This window comes from Electrophorus electricus, chromosome 6 (assembly GCF_013358815.1).
Source record: "Electrophorus electricus isolate fEleEle1 chromosome 6, fEleEle1.pri, whole genome shotgun sequence".
NCBI classification, from domain to species: domain Eukaryota; kingdom Metazoa; phylum Chordata; class Actinopteri; order Gymnotiformes; family Gymnotidae; genus Electrophorus; species Electrophorus electricus.
Window position 1 is genome coordinate 23,515,727 of NC_049540.1, and position 21,582 is coordinate 23,537,308.

General features: G+C 38.5%; 3 protein-coding genes across 4 annotated transcripts; 2 read left to right on the top strand and 1 right to left on the bottom strand.

Annotated features, from left to right (window-relative positions):
* Nucleotides 1-1,238: 1,238 nt before the first annotated feature.
* Nucleotides 1,239-8,252, bottom strand: cul5b (cullin 5b). Its single transcript, XM_035527230.1, is given in 16 exon segments — nt 1,239-1,438; nt 1,494-1,603; nt 1,824-1,884; nt 1,887-1,939; nt 2,164-2,305; nt 2,630-2,687; nt 2,689-2,813; nt 2,907-2,914; nt 2,916-2,986; nt 3,080-3,241; nt 3,369-3,449; nt 3,951-4,048; nt 4,377-4,489; nt 4,670-4,750; nt 6,935-7,014; nt 8,216-8,252. Coding segments are annotated over 12 exon segments (1,149 nt in total). The 5' UTR covers nt 4,029-4,048; nt 4,377-4,489; nt 4,670-4,750; nt 6,935-7,014; nt 8,216-8,252.
* Nucleotides 8,253-9,155: 903 nt separating this feature from the next.
* Nucleotides 9,156-13,980, top strand: slc35f2 (solute carrier family 35 member F2). 2 transcript variants are annotated; one of them, XM_035527229.1, is made up of 9 exons: nt 9,156-9,724; nt 10,543-10,671; nt 10,908-11,080; nt 11,308-11,435; nt 11,530-11,689; nt 11,895-12,051; nt 12,139-12,191; nt 12,347-12,501; nt 12,626-13,980. In XM_035527229.1, the coding sequence occupies exons 2-9, from the start codon at nt 10,556-10,558 to the stop codon at nt 12,884-12,886; spliced, it is 1,203 nt and encodes a 400-aa protein (XP_035383122.1). In that variant the 5' UTR covers nt 9,156-9,724; nt 10,543-10,555; the 3' UTR covers nt 12,887-13,980. The 2 variants fall into 2 exon arrangements, with proteins under 2 accessions (XP_035383122.1, XP_026860850.2); XM_027005049.2 differs by having other exon boundaries at nt 9,156-9,683.
* Nucleotides 13,981-14,079: 99 nt separating this feature from the next.
* On the top strand, nt 14,080-21,312 carry elmod1 (ELMO/CED-12 domain containing 1). Its single transcript, XM_027005061.2, has 11 exons — nt 14,080-14,178; nt 14,612-14,679; nt 15,699-15,844; nt 15,957-15,985; nt 16,174-16,271; nt 16,450-16,579; nt 16,739-16,872; nt 17,517-17,585; nt 18,432-18,482; nt 19,111-19,244; nt 19,457-21,312. Exons 2-11 carry the CDS (start codon nt 14,663-14,665, stop codon nt 19,630-19,632), a joined length of 984 nt encoding a protein of 327 aa, XP_026860862.1. The 5' UTR covers nt 14,080-14,178; nt 14,612-14,662; the 3' UTR covers nt 19,633-21,312.
* Nucleotides 21,313-21,582: the final 270 nt, after the last annotated feature.

Here is a 21,582-nt window from a genome sequence, read left to right on the forward strand (position 1 = left end):
AAATTCACTTTGGACAAAGGTCAAAAGGCCCAAATATAAACAGCCCCTGTATGGATTACTTTTAGTGGGCTTGGTTACTGTGAAGTGTTGAAGTTTGTTTACTTGATGTTTGTAATTACATCACACTGGTGTTAAAACCTGATAGCAGACTGTACACTTCAACAATTATTGCCAAATTCAATGGAGTTCCATCAAAATATTTCCAGCTGAGCAATTTGACGACATAAGTTGAACATGTTACTACAGTGCTAAAGACTCAGTGTGAAGTGTACTGCAGCACCAGACAAGCAGAACCCTGGACAGCTCCTATCCTGAAAGTCACAGTTCACAGTTCCCTGTCCTACCACTACAAAACCTTGAACAGAAAGATGTCCTCGAGCTGAAGGGAAAACATCTCATGATAAATCATACTCACCCCTTGTGGAGAAGGCTGAGGTCAGCAACCACACATGGTCTCCTGAAGGAGAGGGTAGTGTGATGGAGACCATCACTCAAGAAGGTAAATATGTGTCTTGGCTTCTTTACCAGAAAGCTGGCTCTTTGGTCCAGTGGTCAGAGCACACTATGTACACTCCTTGAAAGACATGGATTTTAGATTAGGTGCAGTCTTCATCACAATCCTGTACTGGATTTCTTTAACTCAAGAACTACATCACTCTTCAAAAGGAATCAGTTCCATGGATGACAGAAGCAGTATCTTGTGGGCTGGTCTGATCAAGTGCATTTGAAAGATATTAATCTTAAGAGACACGCTCACATGATCATGAGGAATGCTTGAGCTAACTCTTGAGGGAAATACAGTGATCACATGGCCCTACACCCTGACCAGCTTAATTTAGAGTATCATCAATTAAATGCTGTGAGCAAGAAGTAGAATTTTAGACAAGTGGAAGAACAGTAACATACCCATTATGGCAACAGTAATAGAGTGAATGTTTCTATCCAAACCCAAAAAGCTTAGCATACATTTTGACAAACACATCCAGAGAGTCCAATGTCAATATCAACTCATTTATTTTATGATAGATTTACTCCAAATGTTTATTTTAATAATCTTATAGCTCTGTAGCATAAGGTAGGTATTAGTGGTTATTCTAACTGGCATGTCAGAGGAAAAAGCAGGTCAATTTACCATTGGCCACTTTCATGTGCACTGAATCATGTTCAGATATGGAGTCTTACAGATCTAGAGTCTAAAACCATCCCGCCAGGCTGGACGTGCCTCCCCCTGCACACAGCTATGCCATGTACATTAATGTGTTAATGTCTGTCTTACTTCACTTGATGTATTTGTGTTCCATCAGCCACTCCCTCTGCTCCTTGATCATCTTCATCTGGGGAGGAAACATATTCTCCAGGATCTCCACCAGCTCTCTCTGCAATTGGGCATTTGTAATCCTCTTCCTCATCTTCTTGATCTGAATAATGACCTCCCGTGAACAAAGTCATGGGTAAATCATTGGAATATATGTGTTCAGATGTTTTTTGCTGTGTGATTAGTATCCAGTACTGGATGATGGCATCATTCTTTTCCTTCCTCATAGTGAATTTTAGGTGGCCAATCAGGTTGATCTCCCCTCTTTGTTTGACCTTTCGGTTTTTACTGTTTGAAGAAAATAACTGCAAAGTCCATAGGAATCTGATTGATATTTTATGTCAGTTCATGGGGTGACTGTAAGCACTTAATACATTACTGCAGAAGAATGAAGTTGATTCACCTACTGATGTCCACTCTTAGTAAATATAGAAATCAGATAGCTAATAATAAATAAAAATGTCAAAATCAATTATAATAAAATGTGAGGCAAGCTGTTATGCATCACATTAATAAGAACTCCTGGTTGACATAAAAAAGTGTTCCCTCTGTAAAGTCTTTAGGAGAACCCAGCCACGACTCAGGATTACCTAACGCTTCAGCTTAAGAAAGGCTACAAGGGACTAAAAAACAAGCACATACATATCCATGGACATCTGTACTTAAAAGCACACACACGGTCATAAAGATTTGTACTCAAAAGCACACACATGGCCATAAACATATGTACTCAAAAGCACACACATGGCTATAAACATATGTACTCAACAAGCACATGCATGGCTAAAAACATATGTACTTAATAAGTGACTCATATTGAATGTCTTTGGTCAGCGTGAGGTCCAGGGCAGAGTGTCCACCATAACTCTGTGTTTGGCAGCTCTGGGGCAAGTTTCAGCTTCTCCAAAATGGTCCTCTCTCTGGGTCCTTGATTCCAGGCTAACACCATGGCTAATTTGAATCTAGTAATTTCTAAAGTACTCTGCCAGGCTTTGCCAACGACATGTCAAACCCAGATATTGGAAAACTGAAATAGCTAAAGACAGATAAGAATTCTAGATAAAGAGAAGACAGCAGAGCACTGCACGTGTTGAAGCTGGAAGACAAGTCACAGCAGGGATCATTTCCTCCTCAGTAGAAATGAATGTGTGGGCAATTAGCTTGAGTTTTACCCTGGAGATTTTCTGTGCGCTTCAGTAACCTCTCAAGTATTCTTTACCTGTGACATTGCCGAATGCAAAGAGGAACGAGATTAAGGACTGAGTTGGTCTTATTTAACAGAGGGCATTTTTCCCTACATCTAAAGTGTGCTACCCACTATGTCATTGGAGATGAGGTGATGCCCTTGTAGTTTCCTGCCACAGTGGTTCTTCCACTGTGGAGAAATCCACCATTTCTGAGATGAAATCTTCCAGCTCATTTCGTACAGACACAAAGACCTTCTCTGAGCTCTGGGACCATGCTCCTGCATTCAGGATCATTATTTTGACTGAATTGGCTTCTGTGTGGACAAATCATGGGTGATTATTCAAACACATGTGAGGTTGTTCAAGAGTTTTGCTGTAAAGGGCTCTATATGGTGAATTCTTACCAGGTAATGTTTTTGTGTACATTTTTCAAAGACCGCATCCTAGCCAGCTTGCTATTGTAATCAGCAGGCATGCTGACCTCCTGTGCAAATGTAACAGAAAACACAGATGAAAGATTCAGACCAACTAGAGCAGATATATGAAAGTGGATGATTGACACCCCTAAGCCTCATACCCTCAGAGATTCAACCATGACCTCCTCTATGTTACTGTCAGCAGGGATGTCCAGAATCATCTTAAGGGTCAAGTGTGCTTTGTGGTACCTCATGAAAATGTTTTTGTTCTGAACACCACTGATAACTGGAACCATATGGAATAATTTTAATAATGCAAGAGACTAGCAATAAAAATAAGTTTATTTAGAAAAGCTACAAAAAAAGAGTCTACCAATGACACCAATTAAAGAACATAAAAGTGCCTTTATGTAGAATATAACTATATAGATCCAACAGATTTACTACCACATCCTGTATGTCATCTGAGATGAGTTTCTTGCTCAGCATTGTCTTCCTGAGAAGCATGTTACAGGTGTTTTCTGTGGCACCCTGAGACCAAAAAAACAAACAAACAACCAACCACAACTTGTATGGACTACTAAAATGCTTAATTTAACATACACTGGGAGAATGCATTTAGTGTTCTTACCTTTAGAGGGAGCGCCAGTTTAAATATGGTGACATCATTTACTGATTTACATGGGTACAGGAGAAATTATTTACAAAATAATGACAAAATGAAAAAACCTCATAGGTGTGAATTGATATATCCAAAAGCCAATGAACTGTCATTCTCTCTGTAAGAAATCCAGGGTCATCTTGGATGGCTTCTTTACTAACTTACTAGCAAAAAATGTGGAGCTGCTCCACATATTCTTCTGAATCCAGATGAAATGTGCAAAATAACATTTCATACCAACAATACATTAAGAAAATGTTACCTATCCTAGAGCACCACCTACTGTAAGTTTTACACAGAGAATTATGTGGCCAATTGTAAAGAGCAGGAATAGCCAGGGATAGTCTTTACTCGATGTCTTCAATACTCACAGTGGTGCAGCTCTCTGCAGAAGCCAGCCTATCTGCCATGACAGCAATCATGCTGTGGTCCTCCAGGTCCTTCAGCATTGAGCCAATGCCACTGGACACTTTGGTCATAAGTGAAAACATAAGGCACAACTCTGTAAAGCACACACTCGGGATGGTCTTCATGTAGTAAACCCAGAACACAATCTCAAAGATGCAAATTTGTTCTACTTAATCAAAAATCTTCCAAAGCAAAAAGAATTTGGATAGAAACAATCAGAACAGATGTAATAGTCAACACACAGTGGCACTCTGAACACCTCACATGTGCAAATCATTTACACTGTTAATAATAGACTTCACATTTGCAACGGACAGATGCACTAAGTGAGGATCTGACACAGAGACACAGATGGACAGCTGGAGGTTGACACAGACATGGCTGCTTACCATGCTCCTCTGCCAGCCTGAGCTCATGTAGCCTTTGGCACTTGTGCTCCTGCTGTACTCTCGCTCTATCTCATTGGATTTCATCATGCCAGCATACACAACCTGGCTGGTCTCTTTGAAAAACAGTACTAGTGCATTCACTTTATATTAAATGAGCATTTATATTTATACTATATTAAATGAGCAGAGGCAAAACCACAAATGATCACAAGTGCAGTACAGGGCTTTGCAGTGAAGCGCTGTGAGGAGCAATGCACACGCTACACTAGATGGCAGCTTGGGACGCTACTCACCGTCTGGACTTAGTTACATTGACAACTCGCCTTTAAATGCCCAAGGGCTTGTTTCTTTGCCTCTCTGAGCTTGGCATCTGCCTGTTACACACATACAGATACAAACACACAAACACATGGAGTATGGCAAATATTAAACTTGATAACAACCCCCCCCCCCCAATAATTACATGATTAACTATGAAGATCAACTGATATGAGAAATATGACAAGACAAGAGATCTTAAACCATAAAAATGATGAAGTCTTATTAATCCAGAAAACACTGAACATTGAAAACATCGAAACATACTGGAGAGTGATCTGCACACTGTTCATCTCCCATTAAGTTATTCTCACAAAGATCACATGCGAAGTGAAGGCTTAGTGGTAGTGTATTTTTGCTGTTGGCTGGTATATGTCTGAAAACATTTAGTGTAGGATGGAGACCAAGAGACAAGAGTCACCCAAAGCATCATCATAGCTCTGTGAGCCTCTGATGGATGTGAAGCTGGTTTTATCACTGTACAACTTTTGCACACTGATCATGAGCTACAAGTCGAAGGCCTCACCCAGCCTTTCTGCTGTCCTGTGATTCTTTATATTGCAGAATATGGATCCATTCCACAAATCAAGCATGAGCCGCAACTCAAAAGATGTAAAGGGATCAGACTGCAAAATGGAGTCTCATTACAATTCAGGTCTTAATCAATACCTCCCAGTGAATGTTATCTGACAGCTAGGAGTTAGTAATAGTAATTTTCAAAGTCAATAATTAATAACAACAACAGAATATATGCCTCATATGGCCTATTTTCTTAACAATGTTACTTCTACACTGGACTTCTTATTGCTGTCTTGATTACCCATCAGGGTAATCCACGTGCAGAAAGGCACTGCATGAAGAACTTCCTCCACTCCACAATGTAATCTTTAAGCTGGACTATGTCATCCTGATGACTCAGCACTCTCTGGAACACATTACAAAGCTGTGAGAACAGTATGACCTTTCCATGTTATTCCAGAAGATCACATAGCAATTTCTTGTGGATTGCCCTATTACCCAGCAAACCTTTTGAAGAAATAACCAACTTATAGCCTGTGCTCGCTTGATAAAATCAAGGCTATCTTCTTTTAAAACCTACTGAAGATGGGTCTTTATCATCCCATAGACATACTGCATGGAAGTAGGAGCAATCTCTAAAGGAGGAGCAATCATATTAACCTTACAGAAATCCAATTTACCAAAATCAAAGGATCAGAAAAACTATGGCTTACTATAAAAAATAACAGCTTACCCACATACTAATTATATATATATATATATATATATATATATATATATATATATATATATATATATATATATATATATATATATATATATATATATATATAAAATCTCTAATGGGCAAGAAGATGGCAGGAGAGTGATATGGAGCTGCTAGCTGCTGGGACTCATTCTTTTGTGAAGAGCAGAACCTTAAACTGAAAAATATCTTCACATGGTAAGATAATTTTTGTGGGCACTGTAAGAAACTATTTAAATTGAAATCTCTTATGTATGTATACTGTTTTATAATTACACAATTCTGCCCTTTAAACTGCTTGTAGATAATATTTTATGAGGTCATCATCGATTGTTGGTGTTCTTGATGTTTATTTGAAATTGGTTCTTTTATACATGCAAACCAATAAAGGTTCAGCATGTAACTCCTCCGATCTTTGCATGAAACAAATGCTCTACTGCAGATGTCTCTTGAAGACTGTTGCATTGGGTCAGGTTCTGTCCATGCCGATATGTGGCACAGCAGTGACGAGTCAGTATCTCACAGAGGAGCAGGTGGAGACTCCAATGCTGCAGAGCTTCCTCAACTACACACTGCTGCTTCTGACCTATACCTTAGCACTGGCTTTCAGAAAAGGTAGGAGTCTGGGTCAATTGGGGACAGGTTTTATGCAATGTAAGGTTTACTATATGCTGTTTTACCATGCTAAAGTTGCACATAGAACATGTTTGATGGTGAATCCAAAGTCATTGGGAAGGCAAGTGATGAAAAGACATAACATTTTTTAAAAATTCTAAAACATATGCTTTATAAACACACTTTCAGGCTTTTTAGAGAAATATGTAGTTTTATGTTTAAAACCTGTTCCCTCTTACCTAGGTGATGGGAGTATTTTTCAGATTTTGAAGTCAAAGTGGTGGAAGTATTTACTAATGGCACTCACAGATGTTGAGGCAAACTACACAGTTGTGAAGGCATACCAATTTACTACACTTACGAGCATTCAGGTATTTCTCATTTCTGTTTGTCTCTAATGTCTGTAGTTTTCAGTCCCAGTCATGATGAAGAACATCACTTCTATGGAAAAAAATAACCCAGTCACAATGATATATTGATGTACACTCATATAGACATTTTACAGAGAAGCCAATTTTCAGCCTTGGTGAACAGGAAAAGAAGTCAAATCATTGCTGTTTAATAACAGACTCCTCGCAAAGAAATTAAAACATGATGGGCCACTTTATATCCCATTTGTCCTCAAATTGAAGGGAGCTCTTATTCTTATACAGAAGATAACATGTACTGTATTACGAATATCTAGTTTAACAGTATCTGCTTATAGAGTGACTAAAAACTAACACAATGGCACCCACAATGGCATGTAATGAGAAGCACATCATTTCCTCTGTGACATGCCATTAACTGTTTTGTTTCCATTATTGGCGTCATTAGCTACTGCTATTCACTGCATTATCATTTAATGGATCAACCTACTGGAATGTACTTATAACTATATATCTGTGTATTTTGTTGTTGTCTGGATGTACTCTGTTCCTCATTATATATAATATTCTGTCAAGAACTAATAATCATAATCATGTTACTTTCGCACTTAGGGTACGGGTGTTGTATCATCCTGGGGTTTTCAGCCTGTAGGGCGCCCTGCCCTGCGGGACCCCAGGATTTGTCAACTCACGTGAAAACATTTTAAAACAGACGAAACTCTTTTGCCAGCAATCGTAATCGATTCGTAATTTTCCCGCTAGAGGTTGCTAGAATGTCTTCTTCTTGAACAGAAACGTTTGATTATACTCAGAAAATGTATTATCGTCTCACTGACTACACAGGCTACCCATCTACCTACATCCTATTCACATTCAGTCTTAAAAATGGACTTGCAAAATTTAAGAGTAGGAATAACAGTGAAGACATTTTTTTTTTCTGTTGTAAGTAAAATAAAATCCATTGCTTTGCACTTTATGTATAAGAGGAATATTAGTTATTTCGTTGAGCTTGCCATTGTTATTCACATGCGCATTATGGCTCAAGCTTTGGACATTTCTCCCTTAAAATATCCACTGTAATAACACGTCAGCAGTTTGACCAAGTGCGGTCAAGTTTGTTATTGCACTGCTCATGTGAAAGGTGCACAGTTTAGCTATAGCCAATTAATAAATGGCAAGACGTAAACATACATGCAACCTCAAAAGAGTCACGCTACCAGATGTATCCATTAGTTCCGTTATACCATATATCTTTAAATATAAGTGCCTCCTACCTTCCGCAAATTTGACTTCGCCATTGCTCAATCTCGCGTGGTTTGCAAAGATCCCGATGCTCCCATGCAGCATTTTGTTTCACCGCTTGCAGATTTATTGGATCAGACATACACTGAAATTGCTCAATTTATATAATTTTTATAATTTAATATGACACCTATATATGACCACTATATTAGATCTGTTTATTGTATTTATTATTATTATTATTATTATTATTATTATTATTATTATTATTATTATTATTTTATTTATTGTGCTAATTATTCAGTTTGATTTTGCTGTTCTAACTAAAGTTGTGTACTAATGCTTTATTAGTTGTACATGCATATCTTTGAAAATGTTTGAAAAAAAGATTTAACGGATCAAATGAGATCATTTGCGATGACGAGTCTAATAAATTCTTGATGTTTTAAAAATTGTATATAGAAAGGATTAATAAAGAATAAATAGGCTTCTAAATACAACTCAGCGCCCTACTGTAGATACAAAATAAAAATAAACAACTAACCCTCAGGTCACAAATCAACATCATATATTTTTGATGGTAATTTAACAAAAGTATTTATTTGTTTGTTTGTTACGTGTATATAGTTCCATTTAACCTATAAAACACCTATTTATTTTTAGTTAGGTATAATATTAATATATGAATAAGTGAATCAATTAATATTTGCTAATGTTTTCCAAGTAAAATAAATTTTATTTCTGTTTTTTAACCACTGAACTATAAGATATAAAAGTCTACACAATCTATATAAATACAGTTTGGTAAACAGTAAACTGTACAATTGATTTAGGATTTCCCGCAGTCAAGCGTTTTAAATCCTATTGGCCCTTTAAAAATGTAGGCGGGCCTTATATAATGAGTGACGGGGAAACAAACCAGTAAGGACGATTAATTTCAAGAGATACAATACAACGCTTGCGGAACTCAAAGCGTTTCTACCCAGGTGGCTCATTGCACAATAGCAAGGTGCACTGACTGAACATGTAGGGAACTAATTATTTGTTATTTCCATAACTTAATGCAATTAAAGTTAACTGGGTCACTGTTTTGTTATAGCCTATCACGACGCACACTGAATTTGTTAGCTAGCTGACGCTAACTATGAATTCAGCTTGTCGAATTAGCTAGTTTAGCTAGCTAACGTAACCTATGTTGATTGGGTTACTAGCTTATTGATTCAGCTAACCTAGCTAGTTAGTTCCCTATTTTCAGTCAGTTGAACAAGTTTATTGATTAGCCGTCTATAAAGTTCTAACTATAATATGAATATGACTGTCAGGTTAGTCATATAATTATGGTATACGAGGTAAATGAGATGGTTAGCTAACTAGAAAATTATTTGGCGGATTTCCGACCACGTGCACATTGTGGTGGTCGAACCTGTTGACAGATCGGGAAATATCTGACCGGGAAAATTAACCAAATTGTGATGGTTGTCCACCGCTGATCTAAATGAGGTGCGTCTGGCTACTTGGTTCGGTGTAATTGTAGCAGCCAGGTAGGTCCATTGATTAGCTGTGCATAGGCGTCTGCGCTGAAGGATGAATGGCAAAACTGATATGATGTAGAACTGTTTTAGAGCCAAGTCTCTGCTAGGCGCCTTATGGAATTGCGGATAATTACTACCACATAATTACTTTTTGATCAGATTAAACTGTCTACATTAATTGTATTAGTGCAAATAGAATTTTGACTGCAGCGGGTTCAACATATGAAAATACGTGTCCGAACCTATTAAGGAAATTTGGAAGCACTGCATCAACAATGATAGAGGTTTAAACCTCAGTGGATTAAAATGTCATTAATGTTACCTCCATACATTTCAGCTTTCAATCACGTGGAGATGATGTTAATTTGTAACAAGCATCAGCATATTTTTATAAAACTTGCTTGTTATATGCGACGCACTTCATGGAACTGGACTGTAACCCAGGAAAATCACAAGTTGTTGTGTCACAGTGGTGCTTCATATCAATGACACTGTGTGTCTTTGTTTTTCAAACTGCTCTGACATTGCAGTTTGGGGGTTTGCACCCAGCATGATATAGCCCTTAGAAAATAGCATACACATCTCCGTCTGTTTCTCTGGCAAAGATTTGAAAAAATGTGCATCAAAAAAAAAAAGTAGTGAATAAGTACATGAGCTGTTGCATGACTTGTCTCATTTTCCTCAGAGAAAGGTTACTTGTAAGTTCCAGTGAAATAATGAAGCAAAATTCTTTGAGATTACTGTGTCCTGGCCTGTGTAATTCTTGGATGCAGACTCAATAAATTCTAGATCCTGGCTTTTAATGTGGCCTTTTGTGAACTTCTAAGCACTGGGAAAGAAATGGCAGGAGAGACAGGAGGGGCTGCCCACTACCATGAGTGGTATGGAGCTGCTAGCTGCTGGGACTCATTCTTTTGTGAACAGCAGAACCTTAAACTGAAAAATATCTTCACATGGTAAGAATTTTTGTGGTCACTGTAAGAAGCTATTTGAATTTAAATCTCTTGTGTATATTGTTTTATAATTACACAATTCTGCCCTTTAAACTGCTTGTAGATAATATTTTGAGGTCATCATCGATTGTTGGTTTTCTTGATGTTTATTTGAAATTGGTTATTTTATACATGCAAACCAATAAAGGTTCAGCATGTAACTCCTCTGATCTTTGCATGAAACAAATGCTCTACTGCAGGCATCTCTTGAAGACTGTTGCATTGGGTCAGGTTCTGTCCATGCTGATATGTGGCACAGCAGTGACGAGTCAGTATCTCGCAGAGGCGCAGGTGGAGACTCCAATGCTGCAGAGCTTCCTCAACTACACCCTGCTGCTTCTGACCTATACCTTAGCACTGGCTTTCAGAAAAGGTAGGAGTCTGGGTCAATTGGGGACAAGTTTTATGCAATGTAAGGTTTACTAAATGCTGTTTTACCATGCTAAAGTTGCACATAGAATATGTTTGATGGTGAATCCAAAGTCATGAAAAGGCATAACATTTTTTAAAAATTCTAAAACATATGCTTTATAAACACACTTTCAGGCTTTTTAGAGAAATATGTAGTTTTATGTTTAAAACCTGTTCCCTCTTACCTAGGTGATGGGAGTATTTTTCAGATTTTGAAGTCAAAGTGGTGGAAGTATTTACTAATGGCACTCACAGATGTTGAGGCAAACTACACAGTTGTGAAGGCATACCAATTTACTACGCTTACGAGCATTCAGGTATTTCTCATTTCTCTGTTTCTCTGGCAGTAGTTTGTAAATGCATGTCTCCACCCTTTGTGATCTGATGAGGGTCTGCTGTTGTGTGTTGTAGCTGCTGGACTGCTTTGTGATCCCAGTGCTGATGGTGCTATCATGGTTCTTTCTCAAGACCCGCTACAAGCTGCTGCATTTTGTTGCTGTGGTTGTGTGCTTGCTTGGGGTTGGGGCAATGGTGGGAGCTGATCTGCTTGCTGGAAGAGACCAAGGCTCACGTGAGTAGTCAGCCATTATACCCTCACTGTGCTGCTTCATTCATTCATTCTTTTCTTTGTGCCTTTGTGTTTGTTTTTTATGACTTGAAACAGAATTCAAAGGATAATTGTTTTTATTATTTTTTTTACATGTCTTAGATGTACATCTTGAAATTTGGGTGATGTGAACTGTAACTGCAACTTATTTTTTTCTATTTTCCTGAAGACATAAATGTTTTGCTGGGAGATGGTCTGGTGCTGATCAGTGCTGCTCTGTATGCTGTGTCTAATGTGTGTCAGGAGTACACAGTAAAGAACTTGAGCAGGGTCGAGTTCTTAGGCATGATTGGTCTATTTGGTACCCTCATCAGCGGTGTACAAATGTAGGTCACATCACTGTAATGTATTTTAGAAGAGTGTTTATTGTATTTGTAATGTTTTATTTAACCACATGTCCTGTTTTCCTTAAGGGCTGTACTTGAAATCAGAGCTATAGCCAATATCAATTTGGACTGGAAAATATGTAAGCATATTTACTATCTCTTTTTTTTTTTTTTTTTGTAAAAATGCAGGTATATTATATCACCTGGCACAAGAGTGTGTCAATTGAGTGCGCATAATGTTGCATGCTTTTTTCCATATGAGGGTATTGATAACCAGCTGAGCACTTCTCCCCAGGCCTGCTCTTTATTGCCTACATGCTGTGCATGTATGGGCTATACAGTTTTATGCCTGTGGTGGTGAAGATGACCAGTGCCACTGCAGTCAACCTCTCCCTGCTGACTGCTGATCTCTTTAGCCTGTTCTGTGGCATCTTTCTCTTCCACTACAGTGTAAGTTCTTCTTTCTGTGAAGCTAGTACTGTTGTAAATGTTAACCTTATTACCATGTCAGTGACTGCATTTACTATACGTTTGTTCATTAAGCTGATACTGACTCATCTACGGTTCTTTGTAGTTTTCGGGGCTGTACGTTGTGTCGTTTGTGGTGATCACCTTCGGCTTTGTCATGTTTAATGTCGTGCCGACCTACACGCCAGCCCTGCATGGTCCCAGCGAGGGCACTTATCAGAGCGTTGACTCTGCCGAGGTCAGCCAGGGAGAGGGAGGAACCGCCCTGGACTGGCAGCATGCTGAAGAACAGGAGAAGTGCGCCCAGGTGTCCTGTGTGTCCAGAGAACCATGCACTGCATTTTGTATGTTGAAGTACATGGAGTAGAACATTTGCCCTCTGCATTGCAGAGCCAAGTGCTAGTTGTACCTAATTTTTGAGGGCAGTGTTTTAAATTATAAATAGTATTTGTTTTGGTTGGGAGTGTTTGTGCTGAACTGGAACAGATGAGAACTGTAAAATGGTATCAGTGAAGTTATGCTGAGAATAATGTGATTATCTTGGCAGCACATTAGATGTTGATGTAGATTTTATTTATACTGCTGCTCGTGCTGTTACAAGGTCACTTGTTTACTTCTTTTAAGTTGTTGTCTCCCCCCCCCCCCCCCCCATTGGAAAAAAAAAACTTTATTTTTGGTCACATGGTTTTATTACAGCAGTGGTCAGTTGTTACTGTTGATTTTTAAGCCTTAGAAGATTGGCACCACATACAAAAAAAGCAGTGCTGAAACTGATATTAATATAAGAGCTACTAGGAGTTACTACTTTTTCAAACTCTTAGTCAACCTGACTATTACTGTAACAGACCTGTTAATGATTTTTATACCCTAAGATTTTTTCATAGTCTTTGTTTGAGCTTTGCCTCAAGAATTGAGTCAATTTGAGCTTTAGTCATGAGCATGCACTAGAAATACAGAGGAAAAACAAGAGACTTGACTCATTATTCTGATCTTAAATTACACTGCTTAAAGCAGTTGCATACATGTGAGAGCAAGCACATTTCAAATGCTGATTGATAATTGAATAAAATTTTGTATTTAGATTGTCATCTTTATTTTGTATGATCTTTGCTGATGCATTTCTTAGGTATAATTTTTAATATGGATCATATCCTTCATTCCATGACAAATGTAATATTCAAGTTTAATGAGTCACCGCAGAAAGCAAACGGATACCAAAGCCCCATTACAAGCCATTAATCAGGGTGGCCCAGGGTGTATTAATGATCATTAAACAGGGTATGTAATATAGGTAACTTGCATGATGTTTAATTTTTCTTCGAGCTCATTTCGGGAAAAGCATCAGGTTTTTCTTTACAGGTGATGCTTCTGACCAAAGGTATAACTGCGTCTGTCCAAGCAGAGAATTGACAAGAATTCATGAGGTGAACCATTCTTTCAGTAAAGCCTCGCAGAAGGCTCGTGCGGATGCGAGAGGTCTCGAAGACCATGGTAATGCATTTGTTGACCACCGTGCGGCACAGCAGCGCTGCATTGCGATACTAGTGAAGTACCCTCCCCCTGCCTCATCGACCTGCACATCATGGAGGAAGAACAGGTACCTGCCATCTAGAGACGGAGAATAGCAGCAGATTTTCAATCGCAGCGACATCGTAAACCGTATGTATTTCCTGTATTGCATTTTCTTTGCCCAATTAGTTGGTGTTTGTAGGCCCTTTTTTATGTGGTCTTGGTTGTGTAAAAACAATGGATATTGATGAGACTGCGCGATAGTGAACGTCGTCGGTAGTAATTCTGTTGAGTAGTCCATAACCAGTGTGATAGTCCTGCATGACATATGCTACGTAACATAAACGACGAATGAAATATAATGTAAGCTACTAAATATTTACAAGGGGCATGTCAAAACATCTCGAATGAATCGATAAACAATGATTGCGAAGGAGAACATCTTAATCCGGCTAGCCAGTCACTCACAGGGCTGCTTATTGTGGTATATTCGTGACGCGTTTTCAGGGTGTTAAATAACAAGGCAAATTTGAACCGATATAGCGTTATAGACTGAATTAGAGAGATCTGATCTGTTGCACAGGTGACGGACCAATAGCGAATGCAAGTGAATCTGGGACAATAAGCAACCGCGATGAAGCATTTTCTAAGGTGAGACATGAGACATAGGTTTCATCAAAAGCATTTTCATACATTTTTATTACAAGATCTATCCATCCATCGGCACACAGGTTAATATAAAACATGCCAGCAACATTAAACTGTAATCACCCATAATTGTTTTTTAAAAAAAGTGAAGTTCTTAGTGTTTGTTCCCCTGCCTTCCAGTGAAAGTGGGTAAATATAAGCAATAAGTTTAAATTATTGCATGTATAAAAAGCCAGACTAAAGCAACCACCCTCAAGGTGTTTGTGGAATATCTGCTGTCTGCTTCTTCACCTTCAGAATCCTGTTTGAACTACAACAATGCAAAGTATTTTAAGACGATCATATCACTCTTTCTCCAGTCACTCTTTCTTCATTGTATTCAGGACTGTTGTCTGCCAATGTTGAGGTGTAGCAGCTCTATGAGCCATGATTCTCATCATAACTCCCCTCAGCATTTGGACTCAAAATGGGTTTCAGTCTAGAATAGTGACTTTTAGAACAGTGACTGGTATATTTTCAGACAGACAGATAGATAGGTGGATGGATGGACTATAAACAAATACCTTAAGAAATGTAATACATTGATGATCTAGCGTGCTGCATCTTAATGCAAATTGCTTTTCATTGCAGTGACCCATTTTTGGTGGCACTTCTGAGAGTTATCACAAAATGTCATAATTGGTTTGGCCAGCCCATGGCCCACTTACCTCTGGGTCCCAGATGGACTTCTTTATTCTTTTGTGTTGAGAACCTTTCCCTAGAAGAAAGGAGGAGGAGAAAAATCCTTGTTTCATCTTGTGCTTATCCTGAAACAACCCTGGTAGTGCTACCAGAGCACACAATGCTGATAATGGTGTTGTTCAGTTACTATTCAGAAAATATAAAGGGTTCAAAAGAGCACTAATTTGTTCAAATATGACTTCCCTCTGTTCCAGGAAAGAATACTCAACTGGACTTAACCTGTTAGTCTCTCCCTTTTCCTCTGAGTGGGATTTTCGTAGTTCTCTTTCTAACTCTCCCAGGGTGTTGACCCAGTTCCTGGTGTTCCTGTACTGTAAGTGTTTGTGGCAAGGCCTGAAGTTTGTCGTGAGGAAGGTGACAGGACGATGTGAGCTGCAACGGATCTGTTACAACAACAAGCCTGGTGCTCGCCGGACCCTAAAGATCGGTAGAAAATAAATTAATAACTATAGCAATAGTCTCCATGTTAAACTGACTGTAACTATAGGTATGTAAAGGCTGATTGTAAAACATTCTAACATTGGCAAACTTTCTTGCAGAATCATCTCTCAAATGTTCTAAAAGTGAGGTGAGTGAAGAAGGGTTCTGATGGCTTAAATTTTATGAAAGTATCACTTTCAAGGAACATGCATTAATATAATAATACAATTTATGTACAATTGGGTCTTCTTTCAAATCATAACCATTTGTTCACCATGGATTTGCAATATTTATCAGTATATTAAATTCTTCTCTTGATCACCTCTTCTTCAATAGCTTCTGCAGTCTGCAGTCAGTGTCCATCCAGATGCTGTTGAAAAGACCATAGATGACATCATGGTGCTAAAAAAAATACACCCGGACACAAATCCACAGTAAGATCACAAAAGAGCACGAGGCAAAAAGTCATTTATGGCAAGAACATCTTTAGATAACCATTCAGATAACCATAATCGTATCAGCTCGTATCAGCTCTTGCATGATTTCCCATTGTCTGAAATAACATCCCCGAATTGACACCCTACCTCCCCAACGTAACTTGGTTCTCTCCAGGCTTGGCATCTCGCTCCAGGCTTGCCTTTTCCAGATCGTGGGCTATCGGAACCTGGTGCTGGAGGTGGAGAAGTTGCGGAGGGAGCCGTATGACTGTGAGAATCCAGAGCACGAGGACATGCTTATGCAGGTATTCCCACTTGCAGGTTATCGTCTTACTTTACACTACAAAACCTGACAAAACAAAATATTGAGAGAATATTGGAGCAAAAGCCCATGCAGTTTTCCCCGCTCTAGATTGTTCTGAGTGTAAGTGTGCATGGGTGTTCTCCTCCTTTCTCTTGTCTAGCTATGGAAGGCACTGCGTCCTGAATCTCCCCTTACTGGGCGCATCTCTAAGCAGTGGTGTGAGATTGGTTTCCAAGGCAGTGATCCCAAAACTGACTTTAGGGGCATGGGTTTGCTGGGTTTGCACAACTTGCTGTGAGTATAAGTATCAGACTGTTGGGAAGGAAATAATTGGAGAAGGGGCAAACCATTTGGTGTAAAAGATAAATTATCACAGAGTGTGTTCTTTTCATTTTTAAAGCACTGGCTGACTCAAAATGAGGCAAATAAAATTTCAGTTTGTGCAACTTCAAAGAGGTTTAATAACAATACTTATTCCAATAATCTCCATTGCATATCATGATTTGATAGTTAATTGTTATTTTTCTTCTTTGCATCATTTCCTCCACGTACGATGTTTTAATATAATTAATGAAACCAATGCACAAGAGCCTCAAATGAAAATCCAAGATCTTTTGTAAAATGTAGGCTAGTTGTAGCTCAGCAGGCAGTACTGGCACTGTCAGGCTGTAGGTTGATGCCGCTGATTACCTTTCAATAAAAAACCTGTACAGCTAATTATTTTATTTTTATTCTATATAATTAATGGTTGGGAGAAAAAGCAATTAGTTGAATGAGGTACATTGGATGAAGGATGTCTTTAAATGTCAACATATGTGGAAATATTGCTGTAATAATTAACTGTTTTGGCGCCATGATTTAATTATTTTTTTCATTTTTGACATTTATAGAGCTGGTTAATCAGAGACTGTGATTGGTTTCTCTTTTCTTTGTGATAGGTATTTTTCAGAGCATGACAAAGCCACTGCTCTCCAAATGCTCCATGACTCTCTGCAGACCAAACTCAGGTCAGATGCTCTCCACTCAAACAAACAAACAAAGCCTTCTTCAGCTACTACTACACACACACACACACACACGTACTTCTTTGGTCTTAGTTTATTACTTGTTCTTTTTATAACACAGTCTTATCTCAACTTACTTGGATGCTGTTTAACAGTTCAAAAAAGCCAGTGAATCTCATATGAAAATCATAAAATATTTTATATCCACAACCAAGCAAATAGCTGTTCAGTTTGTAGATATGCAGCAAAATATTCAAAATCTGAATTAAGGTCTTTTAGCATGCTACATGTCCAAATATGACCTTTTCCTTCAGGCAGAATCTGTGTCCAAGTCTCTCACCTGTTTTTGTTTCCGCTATTGTCTGTACATGTTGCACTGTTTTTACAGCAGTGTTTGTCTGTGGCTGAGATCTGATGCCTTTCACACATTTAGCATGCTCTCTCACCACACACCGACACATTCCTTTTTCTTTTTTCTTTGTTGTTTATTTTCTGTCATTAATTTGTCATGGGCAGGAACATTTCCAAAGAGGAAGCCAGGTACTCCATCTTTTCTCTCCCAGTAAGAGCTCCATTTTATAATTTTGTATTAATCTAATTGTTGTATTTCTTCCCCCCGCTTATCTCTTAATCTTCAATCTCACCTCAAACCCTAATCATAAGGCATTATGCACCATTGTAACGTTGGTTAGTAACTGTGAATGCTTTCTCCTTTCTGCTTCACTCTTGTGCTGTCTGTCACATAATTTCATTCATTGATTTAAATGAATTCTGTTCAGTGTTTAAAAAGCTCTCAAAGGATATGGCAGTATGTTACATTTAAACATTAACCTTTTTGTTTGCTCACAGTAAGATGAGCAAAGCTGAGTGGGAAAAGAAGAAATTTGACAAAGCTATTGGGTGAGTGTTGAGGCTCTATAAAAAATGGACATAATTTCCTTCCCTGTTAGTGCAATAACAGTCTCACAAGGCATTCCTGTGTTACAGTCCTAGTTTGCTGGAAATCTTGCCATCTGCACAGTGGCCATTAATGGCTGTGTGGTTGGTGGAAGCCTGTCTGGAGAGTAGTCTGTCTTCAGACTCCAGGATTTTGTGTGGGTGATTTAAAACAGGGCACTACCAGCTAAGCCTGTCATTGGCTTTCGGCATGTATTATCTCTGATGTGCACCATGGAGGCTCTACAGGAAACATCCATAAAGAGACCTGCTTGCACACACACACACACACACACACACACACACACACACACACACACACACACACACAGATAAGCACACAAACACAGATCAGCAGACACATGCACCTGCATGCACACAGCAGCTTCACTCATAAACAGAATACAGCACACAAATGGACAAATGGAAGCAACGTGGCTTGTGCTTATGTAGTCACTCACTATGTGTCCAGTTTAGTTATATATTTACCTGCATCTGAAACACACAGCTCAGAGCACTAGTAAAGAGAATATAGTGGTCTTCATTCTGCACTATGTCAAGTGACACTGATCCCAGGTTGTTTTCGATGCAGGTACTCGTTCGCCATCGTTGGCATCAACATTACGGACCTGGCCTACTCTCTGCTGGTGAGCGGCGCTCTGAAGACTCACCTGTACAACGTAGCGCCAGAAATGCCCAGCCTGGTGCATTTTCAGCAGACCTTCTGTACGCGTGAACATTCACTCTGCACAGTTTCTCTGAACAGAAACTGTGCTGGGGGTTTTGCTTTAGTTTCTTTTTTTTTTTTGTGATGCATGCCCAGATTAATTTAAAATTAGTTTAGGTACCATTTTCCATTTGTAATTCCATAATGTCTTTTATAATATTGGCTTCATTTGTAATGTGTAATTTAGGTGCTCTTTTTTTTTTTTTGGTAGGTTATCTGATGCAGGAGTTCCACAGGTTCTGGGTTGAGGAAGATCCATGTGATATCATGGAGTTTAATCGTGTGCGCAACAAGTTCCACAAGCGAGTGCTGAAGCAGCTGAAGAATCTCGATATGGCTCTGTGTCCTCATTTCACTGCCTCTGACCTTCACCTAGTTAACCTGTAGCTCCTATTCTGACCCCTGGAGCTTGACCCTGTCAACCTGTGGCTGCTTATCTGACCCCTAAACCGTGACACCTTATGTCACCTTCCGTAAGCTTCCGTCTTTTGTTTTTCTCATCTCTGCCGACCTTGCCAATCATACACTCACACATGTATTCATGCCTAAACAGCCCCCCTCTCGCACACCTGACCAGATTTGTAGTAAGCTCAGATCACCAGCATCACTGAAGATAATGGTGACTGTAAGAGTGCATGATACCACTGCACCACCTTACGTTTGAGTCACTCTATTTTTCTGCATTGGTAAGCCACTGACACTGACTGTAATGTTTACTGGTTATAATCAGCATGGTTTTAAAGTGACTCAAATTTAGGACATTTAGTATCACTCATGTGACAGTGCTCCCTATCTACCAGTAGGTGGAGCGGTTAGTTCATGTATATTAGGCCAAGTGGTATTTACACAGCCCACAGGAACTGCTTGCATTTATATCAAATGTATTTAGAGCCAATTGGTCTTTTTATGTGCATATACTGTAGCAATGGTATTTCAAGGACATAGAACATTTGCAGAAGTAATATGATGTGTGATATAAGAACTGAACCTATCTATTTAGGTAACGTGGAATATAAATGTAATTTTAGTGCATTTAATCACTCAAGTCATCATCATATGTAATTTTGACATCTTCTGTCATATATTAACCAGAAAACATTTTCTTGTTGTCAAGATGTATAGCTTATGAATATATTTACTTGCCAAAATTGTTATAAATATGTGAGCATTTTGTGAATGTCATCAATTCATGATTGTTTTGAATAATGTATTTTGGTGTTGATGTAAAATCATTGAATGTTGTTATTATTATTATTTTGCTCTTTAGTTAACAAAGCAATAAGTTAAGTTTGGGACAGCATTTTCTTTTCATTTTGCATAGAACTTGGGTCTTTGTTGTTTGTTCAGTAATGATCTTCGGACTACAACACTAGTATTCTGTGTTGCTATCTTCACTTACTTTGCTTTGTTTTGCAATTTAACTGCTGAGATTTCACAAATGAGAGAACTGACAACTGAGAACTTGTTACCCCATGTGTACACATTTACCCTTATGTGCTTATGTGGATTTTTCTTTCTCTAGACCCTTTCAATCTTTGGACAGTCACAGGGTTTGCATGGTGACTTATTCTTCTTTTGTTTTTGTTTTTTTGCTCTTTGTTTTAAAATCTAATGAAAGGTTGTCAGAATATCACTCAGTTCATTTCAATGCAATGCAGGTACCTAATGTAAGTGAATATCTATGCTTTTCTATGCTAAGTGTTCATCTTTTTTTTCAGATTTCAGTGAAATCTGTGGTGGTCTTTGTTCTTAACCTGCACTCAACTGTGATAAATACTGAACATCTTCAAGGCTTCAATATGCATTAATGGAACACTTGCTGTATATTCTGCTTAAGAGATTTTTAATAATGATAAAAAAATATAATCAATTGCATGGCTTAATCCATGATGTAACTGCTTCTGTTTTTATGGGCTCCCTCTCCTCTGTTTCTCTCTTTTTAGATCAGTATAGGAACATTTTAGTGAACAGACTCTTATGTTGAATTGAATTATTTGCACTGTGTGAAAGGGGTGCTTTTTAAAATCATTTCAAAGGTCAGTGTAATAAAAGTCAAATATATTGGAAGTTTTTTTTTTTTTTAACACTTGTTCCTTTGTCTAATGACAATGACTAAAAGTAACATTTCTGAATATGTCACTCTGGCGTAGAGAGTGGCAGTTACATTCTAAAGCGAGCAATAAAAAGGGGCAGGAACAATGGGGAACCTAGTCATAAATAGATGACATATACATGATATTTAAGTACGTACACACACTCACCAGTAACTTTATTAGGTCCATCTGTTAAATCACAGCGATTCAATGCATTTAGCCACGTAGATGTGAAGACAACCTG